This window comes from Sciurus carolinensis, chromosome 19 (assembly GCF_902686445.1).
Source record: "Sciurus carolinensis chromosome 19, mSciCar1.2, whole genome shotgun sequence".
Classification (NCBI taxonomy): Eukaryota; Metazoa; Chordata; class Mammalia; order Rodentia; family Sciuridae; genus Sciurus; species Sciurus carolinensis.
In genome coordinates, this window is record NC_062231.1 from 12,039,009 (window position 1) to 12,057,438 (window position 18,430).

At 58.8% G+C, this 18,430-nt stretch overlaps 1 protein-coding gene across 2 annotated transcripts in view; it reads left to right on the forward strand.

Annotated features, from left to right (window-relative positions):
* Fgd5 (FYVE, RhoGEF and PH domain containing 5) overlaps positions 1-18,430 on the forward strand; it is a 105,579-nt gene that overhangs the window by 8,285 nt on the left and 78,864 nt on the right. For both annotated transcript variants that reach the window (XM_047534875.1, XM_047534876.1), the window contains exon 2: positions 1,132-3,679. In XM_047534875.1, the coding sequence (XP_047390831.1) occupies positions 1,132-3,679 (2,548 nt within the window). The remainder of the gene's footprint in view (positions 1-1,131; positions 3,680-18,430) is intronic.

Below are 18,430 nucleotides of genomic sequence, written 5' to 3' on the forward strand. Positions count from 1 at the left end.
TATCGGGGTGTCAGATGTGTGGGGGAGAGAGGAGTTTGCTCAAAGGGATCTCGGGTCCCCTGTTTCATCTTCATTTGGTCGCGAGTGGGGCTGTCGTTCTGAGCCTGCTCCATGTCATATCCAAACTTTAATGGGGGTGAATTAGGACCAGGCTGACGGGGGGACATGGCTGTCCCGCTCCTTGGGCAGGAGGGGTGCAGGTAGCAGCTCTGGGGTGCAGATATCAGGATGGACTTCTGGAAGTCTCACTCTGCATGTCGTGCAGAAGGAGGCTTAGAGACCCAGACAGGAGGCAGGGAAGAGGCTCGAGCAGGCTGTGATAGCAGAGAGGATGAACTCGGCGTTGGTCTGCAAAACTCAGCCAAAGTGTCCCCTTCTCCAGAAGATCCCCCCTGGCTCACGTGTAGCCTGCACCACCTCATTTATTCCGCGTAGTCAGTAGGTGCTCAGCTGCCTCGAGGAAAGAGACTTTTTGCAACATGTTGGCAAACACCAGGTCCTCCCCAGAAACGTGCATGCCCGTGACCCGCGCAGCCTTGAAGCGCGTAAGGGTTGCAGTTGTGACCGCCACCAAACCGTACATCCCCGATATTACGGGATGTCTATTAGGATACATCCCTTCGGGATGAGAGTGGCTGTAGAGTTGTACTGTCCCGGGGTCTGTGGCTCAGCCTTCCAATTGTCGTCCTCTGGTGCGTTAGGTTTTACCGGTGGCCCTGGAAGATCCCACAACGCACGTGCGCGAAGCCCGTAGGTGTCTTGAATTAGGCGTAGAGGGACCATGACCTCCACGGGCCGCGGGGGCAGTGGCCGGGCGGTCAAGCTCACATCTTCTCATAGCTAAGGGACACTGAAGGCCCTTGGTCACTCGCTGTTGGGTGGACCAGTGCGATCCTCGGGACGCTTTTATTGGAGGCACGTGCGATTTCCTTCTGTTGGTTTCCGGAGGAGAGCTCTGTCCACTGGGGAGTGGCTCTTGAGTGGCAGGTGAAGGGCTCTTTGCAGATTGGCGGGTAGACTGGGTTCCCGTGGTTCGGGGATCCCTTTGGGGTTTCACTGAGGAAACTCTCCATGGTAATAAAGATAATTCCTTTTCTCTCTCTCTCCTTTTTATTCTGCTGCATTCTTTAGACTCACCCAAACCACCGCTTGCACCCAAGCCCAAGGCGACCAGCCCACGCACGCCCGGGACGGCCCCCGCGTTCCCCGCCTCACCCCGGACCGACAGTCTGCACAGCCCAAACTCCACGCCCAGGGGTCCCAAGCCCCCCATCGCCCCCAAGCCCAGGCTGGCTGCCCCCAGCGAGTGCAGAGCCGGCGTGCGCGTGCGCAACAGCGCCAGCAAATGCCGCAACGGGCGGCTGCTCTGCGTGGACAGGGGCCTGGAGGACGCGCGCCCGTGCAGCGCCGAGTGCTCCGAGTCGGAGACGGACGAGGACTACATCGTGGGCCCCGGGACGGGGGGCTGTGCGGAGAACGAGGCTGCGCAGGAGCCGCCCGGCGCCCCCAGGGACGAGGAGGGAGGCCAAGGGCATGGTGGCCAGGAGACATGCGTTGGCGAGGACCCGGCTGAAGGGGCGCCCAGCGGAGAGGGCGAGGGGCACACAGGCCACGCTCCGGAAAACGAGGAGGACGACTGTGTCGACGGCCGGGGGACCGAGGAGCAGGGCTCCACCAGCGAGGAGGAGGAGAAGCTGGTGAAGGCGCACAACGCCTACAACCTGGGGGCCCCGGGGCCCTGGGACGCGGGTGAGGTCTCAGAGGACGAGATCATCCTCACGCACGTGGACGCAGAGGCCCCCGCGGTCCCCTTCCAGGAACCCGAGCCCCCCGAGGCCCCCGGGGAGGCGGAGGAAGATGGCGAGGAAGACCCCGCGGGCGCAGAACCCGGGGGGCTCCCCGAGGCCGCGGACTCGGACGGGGCCGCCCAGGACACCGGGCAGGATGCGGATGCCCGCGAGGAGCCCCTGGAGAATGAGGAGCCGGCCACCGACGTCCAGGGCCCGGAGACCCCTGGGGAGGAGGGTGAGGGCGGCACAGGCGGCGGGGACCCGGTGGGTCAGCAGGAATCACCGGACCAGGAAGAAAGGGCAGCCGCCGCCCTGGAGGTGGAGGAAGGCCCCTGGGCCGGAGGGGACCCTGCGCAGGACGAGCCGGCCGCTCAGGACGAGCCCGCCGAGGACAGCTGCCAGATCATTCCTTTCGAAAACGACAGCATGGACGACTTGGTGGCCTCGCTCACAGGAAGTCCCTACGCCTTCTTTCCCACCGAGAGCACCTCCTTTTGCAGCGAAAGCGATTCCCATTTGCAGGAACCCGCGCCCTGCGCCCACCTGGTCCCCGGGCCGCAGGGCGAGGCTGCCGAGGGGCCCTCGGTCCCCGACCTGGTGGTCGTGCCAGAGGACGAGGACGCCACCGACGACTCGCTCAGTGACCCCTACGTGATGGGGGTGGGCCTGCCGAGCCCGGCTGACCCCGGAGAAGGAGGACAGCGTGGGACACCGGCCGCGCTGGGCGGCCACGACAGCGCGGAGGACGCGAGCGCCGATGCGGAGGGCGGCCTGGCCCCCTCGGACAGGAAGAGCATGGCCACCAGGGCCCGGCCGCACTCGGGGAAGGTGGCCGGCTACGTCCCAGAAACTGTCCCCGAAGAAACGGGGCCGGAGGCTGGGTCATCGGCCGCGGGCCTCGGAGGTGCCGCGGAAGAAGCCAGAAGGACGGCGCTGGCGTCGGAGGGGACGGGCCTGGAGGCCGGCAGGGCCTTGCCCGCCAAGCCCAGGGCCTTCACGCTCTACCCGCGCTCCTGCTCCGTGGAGGGCCGGGAGGTCCCCGCGTGCATGTACCGCGAGCCCGAGGGCGCCGCGCTGGACGACGCCAGGATCAGAAGGAAGGAGGACAACCTGTCCCTGCCCTGCGTGATCGGCTCCTCGGGGAGCTTCTCGCAGCGGAACCACCTGCCGTCCAGCGGCACCTCGACGCCGTCCTCCGTGGTGGACATCCCGCCCCCCTTCGACCTGGCCTGCATCACCAAGAAGCCCATCACCAAGAGCTCCCCGTCCCTGCTGACCGAGAGCGAGTCCCCCGACAAGGCCAAGAAGAAGAAGTCGTCCTTCAAGCGTTTCCTGGCGCTGACCTTCAAAAAGAAGACGGAGACTAAGGTGCACGTGGACGTCCACGTGTCCTCCTCCAGGTCCTCCTCCGAGTCCAGCTACCACGGACCTTCCAGGCTGCTGGAGATGGACCGGAGAAGCTTCGGGAACTCGCCGCAGCTGAAGTCCCGGACCGGGAAGCTGCGGGCCTCGGAGTCGCCGTCGTCCCTCATCTTCTACAGGGACGGCAAGAGGAAGGGCATCCCCCTGAGCAGGACGGTGTCCAGGGTGGAGTCCTTCGAAGACCGCTCCCGGCCGCCCTTCCTGCCCCTGCCGCTGACCAAGCCGCGGTCCATTTCCTTCCCCAACGCCGACACCTCGGACTACGAGAACATTCCGGCCGTCAATTCCGACTACGAGAACATCCAGCTCCCGCCGCGCAGGCCCGCCCGCGCCGGCACCTTCACCAAGCTGTTCGAAGAGCAGGGCCGAGCGCTGTCCACGGCCAACGAGAACGACGGCTACGTGGACATGAGCAGCTTCAACGCCTTCGAGAACAGGCCGCAGGGCGCCGACCAGGACGCAGAGAGGTAGGCAGAAGCCACTGCTTTTCTCGCTGGGGAAATGGCACTATCTGATGGCGACGTGGGCGCACCGGGGGCCAGAAGGGACTTGCCTTCTGGCCTCGGGTTCTCTTCCTTTCTAGCTGTGTGACTGGGGGTGAGTGTCTGTACCTCTCTGAGCCTCATCAGTTCCATCCCCTGTGAAATGGGACTGGAGCGGTCTCACGTGGGAGCGTTTGAGAAGATGCGTGTGCATTTTCTAGGTCAGTTTTATACAAAAATGCCAAATTTGGTAAAGATGCGATTATGTGGGGGGAACGTTTCTCAAATCCTCTCTGGGAAAGTGACTTAAGAGAGAAGGTTCGGGACTCTTGCCAGGTCTCTTTCGCCATTGGGAAACTACCCTGCCTTGAGATTGATACCTTTTTATTGTGCAAATACACGCTGCCATTCACCAGGGAACCAGAAAGCTCGATTTGTTGTTTAAAGAGCTCATGGTGCCCTGAGCGAGATTTCTGAATGGAAGTCTTTAAGATGATTTCTTTCTGTTGTTTGGAGTGAGTCACTTTTGAGTGAAACACAGACAGTTGAACAGAGGGGGTTTCCTGGCCCCCCTCCCCTAGACTGACTGAATGCCTCCTCTTGATCATCCGGGGGTGATGGCCAGATACGGCTGTTCCTGGTGCACCTGAAGGACAGCCCGTTCACCCTCGACCACCTACACTCTCTGGGGGCGCCCGATCTGAATGAATGAAGAGCCCAACGGGAGGCGATTAAAAAGGACTCCTTTGCTCCCTTCCCCTGGTGGGCAGGACCTGCCTTCCATCCTGCCTGGTGGCTCTGCTGGGCACTCCTGGGGCACCAGCGATAAGGGATGGAGCAAGCTGACCTGGAATCAGCCATGGCTGTCGCTGGGTGCAGAGGCCACGAAGCCTTTAGCCGGTTTATTTTTTTGAGTGTTTTACCTGCTTCCCCCGCTCTGGCTCCGTATTCTCCCTCCCCCAGGTCTAGTGAGCCTGTTGGTTGGTTCTTTCCCGGATGAGAGTTTGTTTGCCAGTGTTGGCGTTTAATCTGAAGAAAGTGGACTTGGACATTCAGGGAGGGGAACCGGCATAAGTACCCACCCGCAGGAGAGCCAGGCCTAGCTGCAGGCTTCCTTGCCTGAAGGAAAACAGGGCCCAGTCTGGAGACAAGAAGGTCTCCAGGGGAAGCACAGAACTTTCCAGATAAGGGAACTTTAGACATCATCCAGGCCTGCAGTGGAGGAGGAAACTGAGGCACAAGGGACAGAAAAGGACTTACCTAAGGTCTCCCGGTAAGGTAGTGTAGAAATCAGTATTAGGACTCAGAATTTTTTTTTTTTTTTTTTTGACTCCCATTTCAGGAATTTGCAGTGAATTTGGGGAAGGGATGCCAGGTAGGGTTGTGCAGGCTGTATACTGGACAACCCCAAGGGCAGCTTCTTCACCTTTGAGTCCACTGTAGGTTGCCCCTTGGGGTTGTTTGTCATATGCAAATGCCCTGTCGCCTTGTCCTGTACTTTGTCCAAAACAAAAAAATTAAACAAGGTCCCTTCATAAGCAGGGAATAAAATACCCAAGAAAACGCCAAAGCCACCGCACCGTGACTGTCTGGTACCGTATTGGTTCTCATTTGACACTGTAGCCTCGGGTCTTGGTGGAGTGTCCCGAACTGTCAGGCCCTGTATTTCAAAAGCACGGTTGCGCCACTCGGATGCTATTTCCCCTGAAGGCCAGAGTGACTGGGATAAATCTCCTGTGCAGGCGCCACATCCTCCTGGACATCAATCAGGAGCCTTCCGCCTTCCTGCCTGAAACGGATGGAAAAGGAGGAGAAAAATCCCCACTCGGGCCCCTGAACAGGTCCGGGCAAGGGAGGTTTGAGGCACCCCAGGGGGAGAGGCGTGAGTGACGGGCGGGGGGCGGGGCCTGTCCCAGCCAGAAGGGGCGCCTTGGGTGTGGTCAGGGGCTGGGCTGCAGCTGAGGAGCCCGGGGTCACTCCGCGTGGGAGGATGGGGGCAGGTCCCGGTCCTTCCAGTGCTTGTCCTGACACACCTTGCTTCAGTATGAGCGACAGAGGCCAAAACAAGTACCAGCTGCTCTGAAAGAGGGCGGGGCAGTGCCTCGGGAGACCTGGGTTCAAAGCCGGGGGTCCCAGAACATGGGACCTTGGAGACCGCGGGGCTGTGATTTCCTCTTCTGCAGAGAGTGAGTTGGAGGGGTTCTGTTATTTCTAAATAATTCTGTTTCACCACCTAGATGTGGTGGACTTCCTATTTTTCTTAAGTCAAGTTCATTTTTTTTTTTTCTTTTGGTACTGGGGAGTAAATTCAGGGGTGCTCAACCCCTGAGCCACATCCCCAGCCCTATTTTGCACTTTATTTAGAGACAGGGTCTCGCTGAGTTGCTTAGGGCCTCGCTAAGTTGCTGAGGCTGGCTTTGAACTCTCGGTCCTCCTGCCTCAGCCTCCTAAGCTGCTGGGATTCACTTAAAAACATGCAAAGGAAACTTTGTATCACAGTCTGGATTGGAGTAACTATCAGTTGCCATAAACATAAGGTACTTGTAAAAATAAGATGCAAAGAAAAATAAGATAGCGTGGGTACCGCCTGGCCTGGGGGTTATTTCTTGCGGAGGCTTGGTGTGGAGGCCTTGTGCCTTTGCTGAGCTGGGAGAGGCCTTGAAGTCTTTCTGGCACCAACCAGAGACCTTCCTTGGCATCATCAGAAGGATTTGAAAGGATGGAGAAAGGAAACCCAAGTCCTTTTCCCATTCAAAGTATGTCCCTTCAAGAAACAGAGAGGAGCCAGGTGCAATGGCCCATTTCTATAATCCAAGCAGTTTGGGAGGCTGAGGCAGGAGGATCATGTGTTGGAGGCCAGCCTCAGCAACTTTTCAAGGCCCTAAGCCACTCAGTGAGACCCTGTCTCTAAATAAAATGCAAAATAGGGTTGGGGATGTGGCTCAGGGGTCAAGGACCCCTGAGTTCAATCCCCTGTACCACCCCCCCACTCTACTCCCCCAAAAACAAAACAAAATAGGATATCACAGAATTCAGAGATCTGTGAACTGAGTGAGCACAGGCCAAGGTCCCATGGTGGATTAGAGTGTCTCTTCTCTACGGCTTCTTCCTTTCAGATCTGAACACACAGAGGTTGACACAATACAGCCTCACATTGTGATATACGATCACACTATCAACAGTCTTTTATGTTATAAAATAAAATTGCACAAATGGTTACCTACGTACATTTTTTCCACATGGTCTACGAGACCAGGTTTGGTCATCCTGTAGTTTCAAACATCTCCCCAGAATATATAAATATATTCTTTTTTCCTTTCCCGAATGGACCCTTATACAAAATAAACAAAAAAAAATGATTTTTAGCAGAGGTCTTGACATCTGAATATCCCACAGGACCCCGATGGCTGGTCCCACGCTAGAATTTGGTGACAGATGCGGCGGCCTCGGCAGTTTCGGGCTTCGTGTGAACTGGGGTACTCCACACCTATTTGGGGCAGCAGGGTGCGCAGGGCTTTGCCTACAGTTATGAAGTGCCTGCTTTCTGCAGAACACCACGCAGACCAGCTTGTCCCGAGTGCCCGTGGAAATCCGCGTCACTGTCGTGTGGGCTCTTGCCTGACGCCACGTCTACTTGAACCATCCTGCTTTATACCTCGGCCCGATCTGCGGGGCCACTTTGGCCCAGTGGCTCATTGTGAGAACGTTCAAACTTTCTGTAAAGTCACAAGTCTCACGGTGGACAGCCACCTGCCCCTGCCATCCCTGTGTGGCTTCTTCTCAGCCCTCTGCACCCACAAATGTCTATTGTTCTTTCCTTATTTTTTTTATTTTTTATTTATTTATTTTTTGCAGTGCTACGGGTGGAACCCAGGGCCATGTGCATGCGAGGCGAGTTCTCCACCGCTGAGCTACAGCCCCAGCCCAGCGTATGGTGCTCGATGCACTTAAACTGGCTTGTTGTGTTTGCACGTGTGTGTGTGTGTGTGTGTGTGTGTGTGTGTGTGCGCGCATGCGCACACAGGTTTTTGAGACGAGCTGCGTGGGTTACTGCTGTGTGACCTGGGGCGAGTTACTGACCTCTCTGTGCCTTAGTGTCTTTTCTGGGAATGGTAATCACACCAGCCTCATGGCATTATTGAGTGGAAATGAGCCAATACCCTTGGCACTGGGTGAAGTCACCCGTAAGTGTTCTGAAGTGGCGCGGTCCAGGTCACCTAGCGGTGGAGGTAGGATTCGGATTTGATTTGGAAGCATCTCAGAGGGGAGGAGGGAGGCCTGGTCCCTTTTATCCCGGGAGTGACTGCCCACCCCACTCTCACACACACACACACCCCGATCTGCACACGTTTGGTAGGAGTTGGGACAACACATCACACCAGTGGAACCTGGGTCATGGAATTGGGAGCTTTAGCCACACACAGATGGGAGTGAGGTCTGTCCCCCTCTGATGCCCCCATGACAGCAGCCCGAGCAATACTGACTTGGGGTGACCTCCTGCCTCTTGCGCCAAGGACAGCGAGACCGAGGGCGTGGGGGTGTCGAGACCTGGCTGGGCCAACGCTGTCTCCGCGGCGTGGCGGCTCCTTCACCTGCACCTGGCCCTGCCTTGGCCGGGCTTTGCAGGACCCCACCTTCCGGGCGGGAAAGCCGGCCTGGTGAGGTGCCGGGGGCTCTCCTGTCACACAGATAGTACGTGGGTAAACCGGGATCGGAACCGAGACTGCCCGGCGTGGTGTCCACACGCGCGGCCGGAAACCCCACGTTCTCTGGTGTCCTTCATCCACTAGCTGTTGGGTGTCCCTCCGGCAGGCGGTGGGGGGCACAGCCACGCCCAAGTCGTGGACATGGTCGCTGGCCCAGAGGGCTGAGGAGAACGGGAAGGACACCTTCCCTCTGTCCCCATGGCTAGTGGCCTTGCAGTTCTGTCGGTGACCTGGCAATGAGGTCAGACCGTGTGGGGACCGTCACCCTCCTGGGGGCAGGAGCTCCTAGGAGCGCGCCTGCCGATGGGGACGCGCTGCTCGGTAGGGGGCGCCACTGAGCAGCCCAGGAGCCGGGGGCTTTGCACAGCAGCTCCCGGGGAGGAGGGGGATCCAGGACCCTGCAGGTTCTGGAAGCTGAGAACCAGCCACTCCTGGGCAGAGCCCAAGTGGGCTCGGTACCCCCGTGGGCCTCCGTGGGCCACCGAGAAGAGGGGTCTCTGAAGAGGGGTCCAAGGAGTCCCCGGAGAGGACGGGCGCTTGACTTGGGACCCGCGGGGTTCCCGACAGACAGAGGCGCAGGTAGGGAGAAGCCGGGAACTCAGGGAGACCGAGGGCCGTCCCAGAGAGGCGCCCTTGGGGACGGAGTCAGCAGTTCCCATTCAGGTAGCAGGTGGGCCACTCGAGAGCGAGAGGCGCTTTGGGGGCTCCCAGCTCTTTCTTAAAGGAAACCCATTGCGGGTGGGAATGGAAAGGTAGGTAGGAGTATCAGCCAGTGATCCCAGACGGTTTCTGGTGGTCTCGCCAGGGTCTGCGTCCTCGGGCTGACACATGGTCTTCCTTAGCTGATCGCTAGGTAGCACCGGGATTTTTGGTTCCTCGATATATTGTAAGTCTCTTTGCTGAATCTGATTATGGGGAGGGTTAATTAAGAGTACATAGGTAGATTTATAGGTTTCTCAGGAATTTGGGAGTAACAGATCTAGGAAAGAGGCTTAGAGGGTACCAGGCCTGGAAAAAGTAGGCAGAACTTCTGAATTAAAATCCTGCTTTTACTGCTGGGTGCAGTGGCACACGCCTGTAATCCCAGTGGCTCTGGAGGCTGAGGCAGGAGGATTGCAATTTGGAGGCTGGCGTCAGGAACTTAGCAAGACCCTGTCTCTAAATAAAATACAGAAAAGGGCTGGGGATGTGGCTCAGTGGTTAAGCAACCCTGGTTTCAATCCCTGGAGATACACATATATATATACTGTTTTTACTGCTGGGTACAGAGGCACATGCCTGAAATCCCAGTAATTCTAGAGGCTGAGGCAGGAGGATCCCAAGTTGAAGGCCAGCCTCAGCAACTTACTGAGACCCTGTGTGAAAAACGGAAAAAAAAAAAAAAAGAAAGAAAGAAAAAAGACTGAGGAGTGCCCCTGGGTTTAATTCGCAGTACCCCCCCCCCAAAAAAAAATTTTTTTTTCTATTTTCTTGCTTTATGTCTCCTTCTCCCAATTCCGTATTCCTCCCATCCTGCCTTTAATGGACTTAGAACCTGGGGGCAGGGAGAGGACTTCGACCCGGGTCATGAAATCCAAGATAGAAAATGCTCAGGACCCAAAGCGTGGGCGTCCAGGGGAGGCGCGATGGCGCACAGGCAACGGAGGAGGCCCTAACCCCCTCTTCGTTCAGAAGGCACCTGGATGCAGCCTCTGGAACCCAGTTCCCGGCGCCTGCCAGCTGGAGCCAGTACGGAGAGGGGCTGGAAGGGTCAGGCTGGCCTCAAGCAGCGCCGGTTTCCTCATTTCCACCTGTTAGGGTGGAAGAGCTAATGGGCGCCCTCACTGACACCTCCACCCGTGGGCCTGCGCTGGGTCGTGGGGGGTGCACGTCCTGTCTCCGGGGTCTTTGGTCTGACTGGGAGGTGAAGAGAGCCCAAGTGGAACCGAGCGGAAAAGCTGGGTTGACCATCCGTGCAACCGTGCAAATGGCAACAGGGCGCGGCACGCGGGTGGATCTTGGTGCAGCAGGAGCTCCTGGTGGGGACGGAGATGGGAGGACACGTGGGGACAGGGGCCTGGAGGGCTCCACACGGAGCTCGGCGGGGAGGGCGCAGCCCTGTGATTTTGGACGCCGGGGGCTGGGCGTGATGGGGACCATGCATGGGAACACAGGGCGCATCCTGGGAGACCCCGAAAGACAGCCGGCCGGCAGTGAAGACCAAGGTGGGGAGCGGACCCGCAGCCCGGCCCTGCTGTCAGTCAGCTGGAGGCCCGTGCGCTTCTGTTCCGGCCTCTGCTTCCCTTTGGAAGCATTGTGTTGCAGGTGGAGACAGCACCTTTCGGTTACTGACTGATTTCTCTGGTGCGGAGGCTGGAACCCAGGGCCTCACGGGTGCTGGCGAGCCTCCACCCCTGAGCCCCGCCCAGCGCCTCCTATTCTCCCTTACGCCCAGTCTGGTGTCCCGTAAATAAGATCGGGGCGGGTTGCCAATGAAAGACGTGGCCAGGAGTCCCAGGAAGTCCATCTTCCAAATCAGAGCTAGAGGAGAGGGCCGAGTCGTAAACCTGGGGCCGGGGAGGGTGATCAGGCGTCCAGTGCGCACCAAGCACAGCAGGTGCAAGTGCCCTGTGGCACGTGGCTCATAAGCCCCGCCCCAGGCCCCTGCGCCCTCCGCCTCCCTGACGAGGCCGTAAATACAGGACTTTGCTGAAGTGGTTCCCTGGGAGAGCAAAGCCCAATTTTTATTTTTCACCCCTGCCCACACTGTGGTATAACAAAGGTGATTTACAGCCCGAGCATAAATTGCCAGCGAGTCTGGGGCACAGTCGTGACCGAACCTCCCGCCGACTCCTTCCATGGGTGCCGGGGAGCCACGCGGCGGGGTTTTTGGCACATCCTGGCCGCTGCGGTCCCGGGTATCTTTCCATCTGCCCGCTCGCTGGGCGCCTTCGCATTATTATTATGTTCTTGACAAATGAACTCCTGCCGAGCTTTCATTAAGTTCCATGGAAGGGACCTGGAACCGCCGTAAAAATTATTATAATCTCAAAACCCCGCATCCTGATGCGCGCCTCTCGTTGAAATTGACGGATGAGAATATCCACTTTTTAATTTTCTGACTTAAAATAGGACCAGCTGCAGCTGTTTCTCTTAGCAATAATTTTTAATTAAATGCAATAAAATTTACAGGGAAGGACCCCTGTAAGAAATCCGCGTGGGGAAGGCGCTGAGGCGACATGACTAGCGAGACACAAGACACCCACCCCCCCCCCAACTATGTTTTGTTTTTTAAACTTGGCAGAGCAGCTGGAATCCCGATTGAGCGATATGGTTGTACCTGCATCAAAGCAGGGAGCTTGGAAATAATTCCTGCTAATAGGAGACGACTCGGGCTGAGGTCTTGGGGAGAGGATCAGCCGCAGGTCTCTTGGCCAGCTGAGCCCCGGAGGAGGAGAGAGAGGCCTTTGTTCCAGCCCCAGCCCCGATGGTTCCCTGACGCCACCGCGCCTCATTCCCCGCCCGTCGGATGGGGATGGGCATGTCACACACGCATGCTGTCAGTACCTGGGTACCGGGGGCTACAGCCTGCTCCACGCCAGGCTTGGCCAAGCGCCGTTCCCCGCTGGGGACGCAGACAAAACACAGATTAAGAAAGGAGCGAGTCACCAAGACCACTGCAGAAGGCGAGGGAGGAAAGAGCCATACGGTGGCCGGCACGTGCTGGACCAGACGGTTGAGATGGAGCGTAGAGGAGAGACTATCAGCGGAGACCCGAGTGATGGTCAGACAGCCTCAGGGGAAGGGCATTCCAAGCAGAGGCGGCAGCGGGGACGAGGCTCTTTGTCCCCAGCCTGGAGATCCTTTGGGGGTTCTTGGAGAGAGGCAGAGAGACCAGTGTGGACAGAGAGAGGAAAGTAACAGGGGGTATCGGGACGGGCAGGGACCTTTGTAAAAGATTCGGATCTTCACCGGGCTCGGTGGTGCACGCCTGGAATCCCAGCGGCTCGGAGGCTGAGGCAGGAGGATCACAAGTTGGAGGCCAGCCTCAGCCACTTGGCGAGGCCCTAAGCAACTCAGCGAGGCCCTGTCTCTAAAGAAAACATAAAAAAGGCTGGGGATGTGGCTCAGTGATTAATATCCCTGGGTTCATTCCCCAGTAACCCCCACCAAAAAAAAACCCCAGATCTTGACTGAGTAAGGTGCACCGGAGGGAGTGCTCACATCCACTCTAGCTGGGACCTGGAACATCCCCGGAGGCCGTGTGTTAAAGCTGAGCCCCAGCTTGGTGCCGTTGGCAGGAGGTAAACCTAAGAGCTGTCACCTGGAGGGACATCTGGCTCTCGGGACGTGCCCTTGAAGGAGGTAACGGGACCCCAGTCCCTCGGCCTTCTTTCTGCCTGTGGCCTTGAGTGACAGCTTGGCTCTGCCCTGATATGCTGCCTGGGGCCCAGTAGCACAGGGGCTGGCCAGCCATGGACGGATCTAGGATTCTCCGAATGCCTCAGGCTGTCACAGCGGGCCTTGTCTGCCTGCATCAGCAAATTACCCAAAACTGCAGCAGAGAACTTGCTACCGAGAGGCATCCCCGGGTACAAAGAGGTTTGGGCTCAGGGCCCGGGTCTGCCTTGGGCTACGTGATTGTGAGCATGCAGGTCACGGGTCTCGCCTCTGACAGCTCCGAAGTGGTTTGGAACCCCTGAGTCCCCCTGAGTGCTCTCTACCGAAGCTAAAGAAGCCGTGGTTCAGGGAACGCAGAGAGGAGTCTGGCCCCGCCACGCCAAAGGGAGGGAAGCCGGTGATCAACCTGGGCAGATGCTTCCAAAGAATCGTGCTGAATTTGGACTCGTACTTCCTGTGTGCCTTAACTTGATCTGTCAGCAAGTAGGAAGTTCCTGGAAGTTTAGAGCAAGGAGCGCCAAGATCAGCGGGTACGGTTATCAGCCACGTGGGGTAGAAGGGAGGAAAGGAAGTCACCACACCAGGCGCAGTGGCGCATGATGGTAATCGCAGCGGTTCAGGAGGCTGAGGCAGGAGGATCGCAGGGTGGAGGCCAGCCTCAGCAACTTAGTGAGGCCCTAAACAACTCAGCAAGACCCTGTCTCAAAATAAAAAATAAAAAGGGATGAGGATGTGGCTCAGAGGTTAAGCACCCCTGGGATCAATCCCACTCCCCTAAACAAACATAAGGAGACTAAGGCACCTAGAGGTTAAGGGTCAACTAAAAAAAGAATCCAAGGTCACAGAGCTGACCAGCAGCAAAGCAGGGATTTTAAAACCTAGTCAGTTTCCAGTAGGCACACTCCCAACCACGCTGAGAGGTTCTTTCTCCCTTTATGTACATCATTTCATTTAATTGGCTAAAGGTCCCTTCGGGGGTAGTTATCCAGTTTTATTTTTTTAGCAGAAGAGGAAACTGAAGTTCAGAGTGGTGACATGATTTGTAATCCAGTAAGCGGCGGAATGAGGACCAGAAGAGAGACCAGCTGTCGGAGTGGTTCTGCCCTCTTTCCGGCTCACCCGCTGGGGGAGCTGGCTCACTTGATCCCCCCGCCCCAGGAGTCCAAAGCAGGGACACACACAATGCATCTGCACAAGGCGAGCGCCCCCGCTCACTCAGTGTGGGGCACCTGCTACTAACGGTTCAGGGCCAGGGAAAGCCGTGTGGAGGGCGGACAGAGGCTGGGGCAGAAACAAAGGGACGATATTGTGCAGAAGGTCAAGACTGCTCAGGAAGGGCCTGCGGGGACTCTCTCTGTGCGCACAGCAGGCTGGGTCAACAGGACAAGAAGCGCATCACCATTTCTAAGTGACAAACTAACGCGTTTCATCCATAGGGGTCGGAGAAGCCCCCTGGGGGAGGCCTGCGCTCGAGCCTGCAGCAGACCTGGCTGGGCCTCCCGCTGCGGAGGCCGCGCTGGCTCTGCTCCGCGGGTGGGGGTGAGTGCTCTCTGCATGGCGTGGGGCCGGTCCAGCCCTGGACGGGACCCAGCGGAAGCGTCTCCAGGTCAAGGCTTGACCCGAGAACGCCACACTTCAGTCTGGCTTGCATGATTTTAATTAAGAAGAAGAAAAATAAACACATTTAAAAGCCTCGCTCGCAGCATCTGCTCAGGGACCTGCTGCCCTGTGAGGCGGGGAGGTTCTTTACCCGGTGGATGCGACGGCGGGGCTGTCCTGGGGCAGTGGGCTCCCCATCACGGTCAGTAACGAAGCTCAAGGGGACAGACCCCGGAATCTGTCAGGACTCGAGCAGCCCAGGGGGTCCGAGCTCCCTGGACGGAGGGCGTCCTCTGTCCTGGACCCGCTCCAGGAGGGGCCTCTGGGAACAGAGGCGGGGCTTCCTCGCGGCCCCGCCCCCTCGGCATGCAGACCTCCCGTGGCACAGGACCGTTTTCCACACGAAATCGTACTTGGAAAATCTCCCCCGCCCAGAAACTCGGGGTTGGGGATTACAGTCGACTCCCCAAGTCCCGCGTGGAAACACGTCGCGGGGAGCCAGTTACCAGGATTGTGTGAGGAGCAGAAACCTGGCAAACCGGGGACTCTGGATCGCAGGGCTGCAGCGGTAGCCTCCGGACGGACGACGATTGTCTGAAGTGGGACCTGGTCGAGGTTGAGCATGTCCTCCAGGGTCAGAAGGCTGAGTTCGAACCCCAGCTCTGTTACTGATGAGCTGTGTGTCCTTGGCAAATTACTTAACCTCTCTGTGCCTCGACCTCTTCCTCTGTGAAAAACAAGGCTACCTAGGAGGGTCCCAGTGAGGCTGGGACCGGTTGAGGCTTGCTTGCCAAGAGCCTGGTGCCATGGAAGTACTCGATACTCTGTCACCGTTATGATTGACACCGTGGCAGAGCGCGTGTCCTTGACATTCAGAGCGGACTCCTGCCGGAGCCGGGGATCCCCACCCCGTCTAGTGCGATCCTGAGGTCCTCGTCCTTTAAGGAGCCTGTCTGTCGGGCATACATATTTATAAGTCTTTGCTCACGGATAATTTAATCAGCGGTTTACAGAACCCTGTGCCAGACGCAGGGGGAGGGGGAGGGAAGACGGCCCGCCCGGCACTGAAGCGGGTCTTTTGTTCCACTGAGGGAAAGGCGGCCACGCAGGTGGACTGACCATGAAGAAGACGGCGTTTGAGGGGCACATCCAGCCGGAGCCTAAATTCCCGGATCGCGCCGCTCGCTTCGTTATCTGTCCCCCCGCCCAGTGTCTGTCTTACAAGAAGGGAAATGAATCTGACGGTGTACACGGGCAGGGGAGGACACGGCCAGCCTCTGCTGCCTGCGCCCAGCTCAGCACCGACCCATTTTACAGGCGAGGACGGCAAGGCGCCAGCATATCCTGTGGCCGAGAACCCAGAGCACGGAGCCAGGAGCCACAGGTTGCACCCTGGGCTCCAGTCGTCCTTTCTCCTGGCCATAGGCCAGTGGGTTTGTGCAGAAGGACTGGGTGGCCCTTGGGTGGAGAGGCTGGGCCGGAGGAACTTTTCAAAGATCTGAAAGCTGGATTAAAAAAAAAAAAAACAAACAGAAAGTAGCTGGGCATGGTGGTGGCGAGCAGCTGTACTCCCTGGCAGTAGGGAGGCCGAGGCAGGAGGCTCACAAGTGGGAGGCCAGCCTCTGCAATTAAGTAAGGTCCTTGGCAACCTCGGGGGACCCTGACTCAAATAAATAGGGCTGGGATGTGGCTCAGTGGTTAAGCACCCCCGGTTCAGTCCCTGGTACCAAAAAAAATTAATTAAAAAAAAAAGAATTAAAGAGAAAAGCCAGGAAGTTTTCAGTGGCCGCTACGGCGCTGTGCGCTGCCTTTGGGGGCTGACGGGCTCCTCCATGCTTGTGCGCTCCTCCGATTCTCCCTGCGTCCGCTTTGTGGAGCAGGCAAGACACCAGTTAAAAACCATGTCAGCAAAGACCTGAAGAGGAACCGGCGGCTGGGACGTTACTTCCCGCTGGGGGCGGTAGGTGAGCCATTTTCCCGGAACGCCTCTTGGCTTCCTCCACCGCACACCCGGGATGACAGACAGGGACAGGTCTGGGCCAGACGGCGAAGGGCAGCCCAGGCCAGGCGCTTGGGGCAGAGCCTCAGATGCAAGCAGGAACCTGAGGAGGGGCCCGGAGCACCGGGCAGAAGCCGAGGCAGGGGCAGGCGACGAAGAGCAGAGGGAACAGAGACCGCAAGCGCGTGGTCCAGGATCACACAGTGGCAGGCGGCAGAGTCAGACCCAGAACTCGGGTGTCTGCGTGGCTGGTGGGGGCGGCAGGGGCCGATCCCGGTGCTGACCTGGGGTGGGCTGCGGCGGGTCACAGGCCACACCTGGGGAGCAGCGGCCCCCATGATCACAGAAGAAAGGGGGTGACGTCACGCGGCGGGGATTGTTCTGGGCTGCGCTCCACCCCCCCCCCCCAGGCTGCTGGGGATGCTGCAGCTGGTTTCCAGGGAGGTCCCTGGTCCAAGCCCAAGTTTCCCTGCTGGCCGGAGGCCAGGGGTCAAGGCTGGGTTCCGAGCTGCAGAGTGAGTCAGTGGTTTCCCGGGATCAAGAGTTTAGGCAGCTGCTCAACCTCCGGGTCGAGGTGCCTCCCCGGCCTCCGTCTCCAGCAACCCAAAGGGTCTCCACCGCGGGGGGTCCCGAGCCACCCAGCCCACCTCACCCGCCAAGAGCCCTGGTGCTACGCAGCCCTGTGTCCCAGGTTTCCACAGAAGGGACCAGGGACGCCCTGGGTCTCCGTCCCCCCTCCCTGTCCTCCCTTACGCACAATAAGGGACTTGGGGGGAGGAAGGGGAGGATGAGGGAGGAGGGCCGGCTGCCCTGATGGGGTGCGGACCCAGCTCTTCCCACTCCCACCCGCCCCCTGGGCTGCGACGTCATCGCCCACGCCTGGTCCCCACCGCGGTCGGCTCAGGCCTGCGTGCCCAGCTCTCTGCAGAGGGGCCCGGGCCCCAGCAGGTGCTCAGTGAGAGTGCATCGGGTGAGCAGAAGTCTTCGAGGCCGGCCGGGGGGGGGCCCCCCGGGTGGCTCAGGACCCACCCTGGCCCCAGGGAGCTTCTCGGTTTTGGTTCCAGGGCGTCGAACCTGGGGCGCTAACCACTGAGCCACCTCCCCGGCCCGTTTTAATATTTTATTTTGAGACAGGGTCTCGCTGGGTGGCTCAGGGCTGCCCCCCATGGCTGAGGCTGGGGTTTTCAACTCAGGTCCTCCTACTTCAGCCTCCCGAGTGGCTGGGATGACCGGCGTGCGCCACCGCGCCAGGCCCTGCGAGCTGTGACGGGCAGATCCCTGGCAGGGCCCGTGGTGGCCTGGCGGAGTCCTCAGCTGCCTGGGGGACAGACATGCAGTGGCCGCTGCAGAGCCACTCATTTTGAAGTCGGCGCGTGGGTGCCCGGGAGGGCGGCGGTGGGGGTCCTGGCTGGGACCTCTGCCCCGGAGCTCAGGGCCTGGTCCCGAAGTCGCCTGAGACATGGGCTTGGGGGAGCCCTGAGTGGGGAGGGTCAGGAGGCGCGCTCCAGGCTGGCCGGGACCCTGAGGCGGGCACGGAGGTGTCCACCCCTTTCACAGCTGGAGACGTGGAGCCTCAGCAGGGCTCTGCCTGGGTCCCACCAGCGTCCAGGGGAGCGACTGGGAATCGCAGGCAGAGCTCTCTGGCTGCGGAGCCTGGTGCTCTTTCTCCTCCAGGCTGTGTCTAAGACGGGCAGGAAGCCCAGGCTGGCCCTGGTGACCTCACGGCCGGCTGGCCCAGACTCCGCTTCCTGCCCGGTTGGCAGACCACCCCTCCCCCACCCTGGTCCTTCCTCTGCTCCTTCAGTGCATCCCACCTGTCTGGGTGCCATTGCCTGTGGGGTCTGAGCCTCTGTTTTCTCAGCTGCAACAAAGGATTTCAAAGTTCCTGATCATCTGTGATTATTATTATTTTTTTTTTTTGGTACCAGGCATTGAACCCAGGGGTGCTTAACCACTGAGCCACATCCCCAGCCCTTTTTATTTCATATTTTGAGACAGGATTTCGCTAAGTTGCTGAAGCTGGCCTCCAACTTGGGATACCTCCCGCCTCAG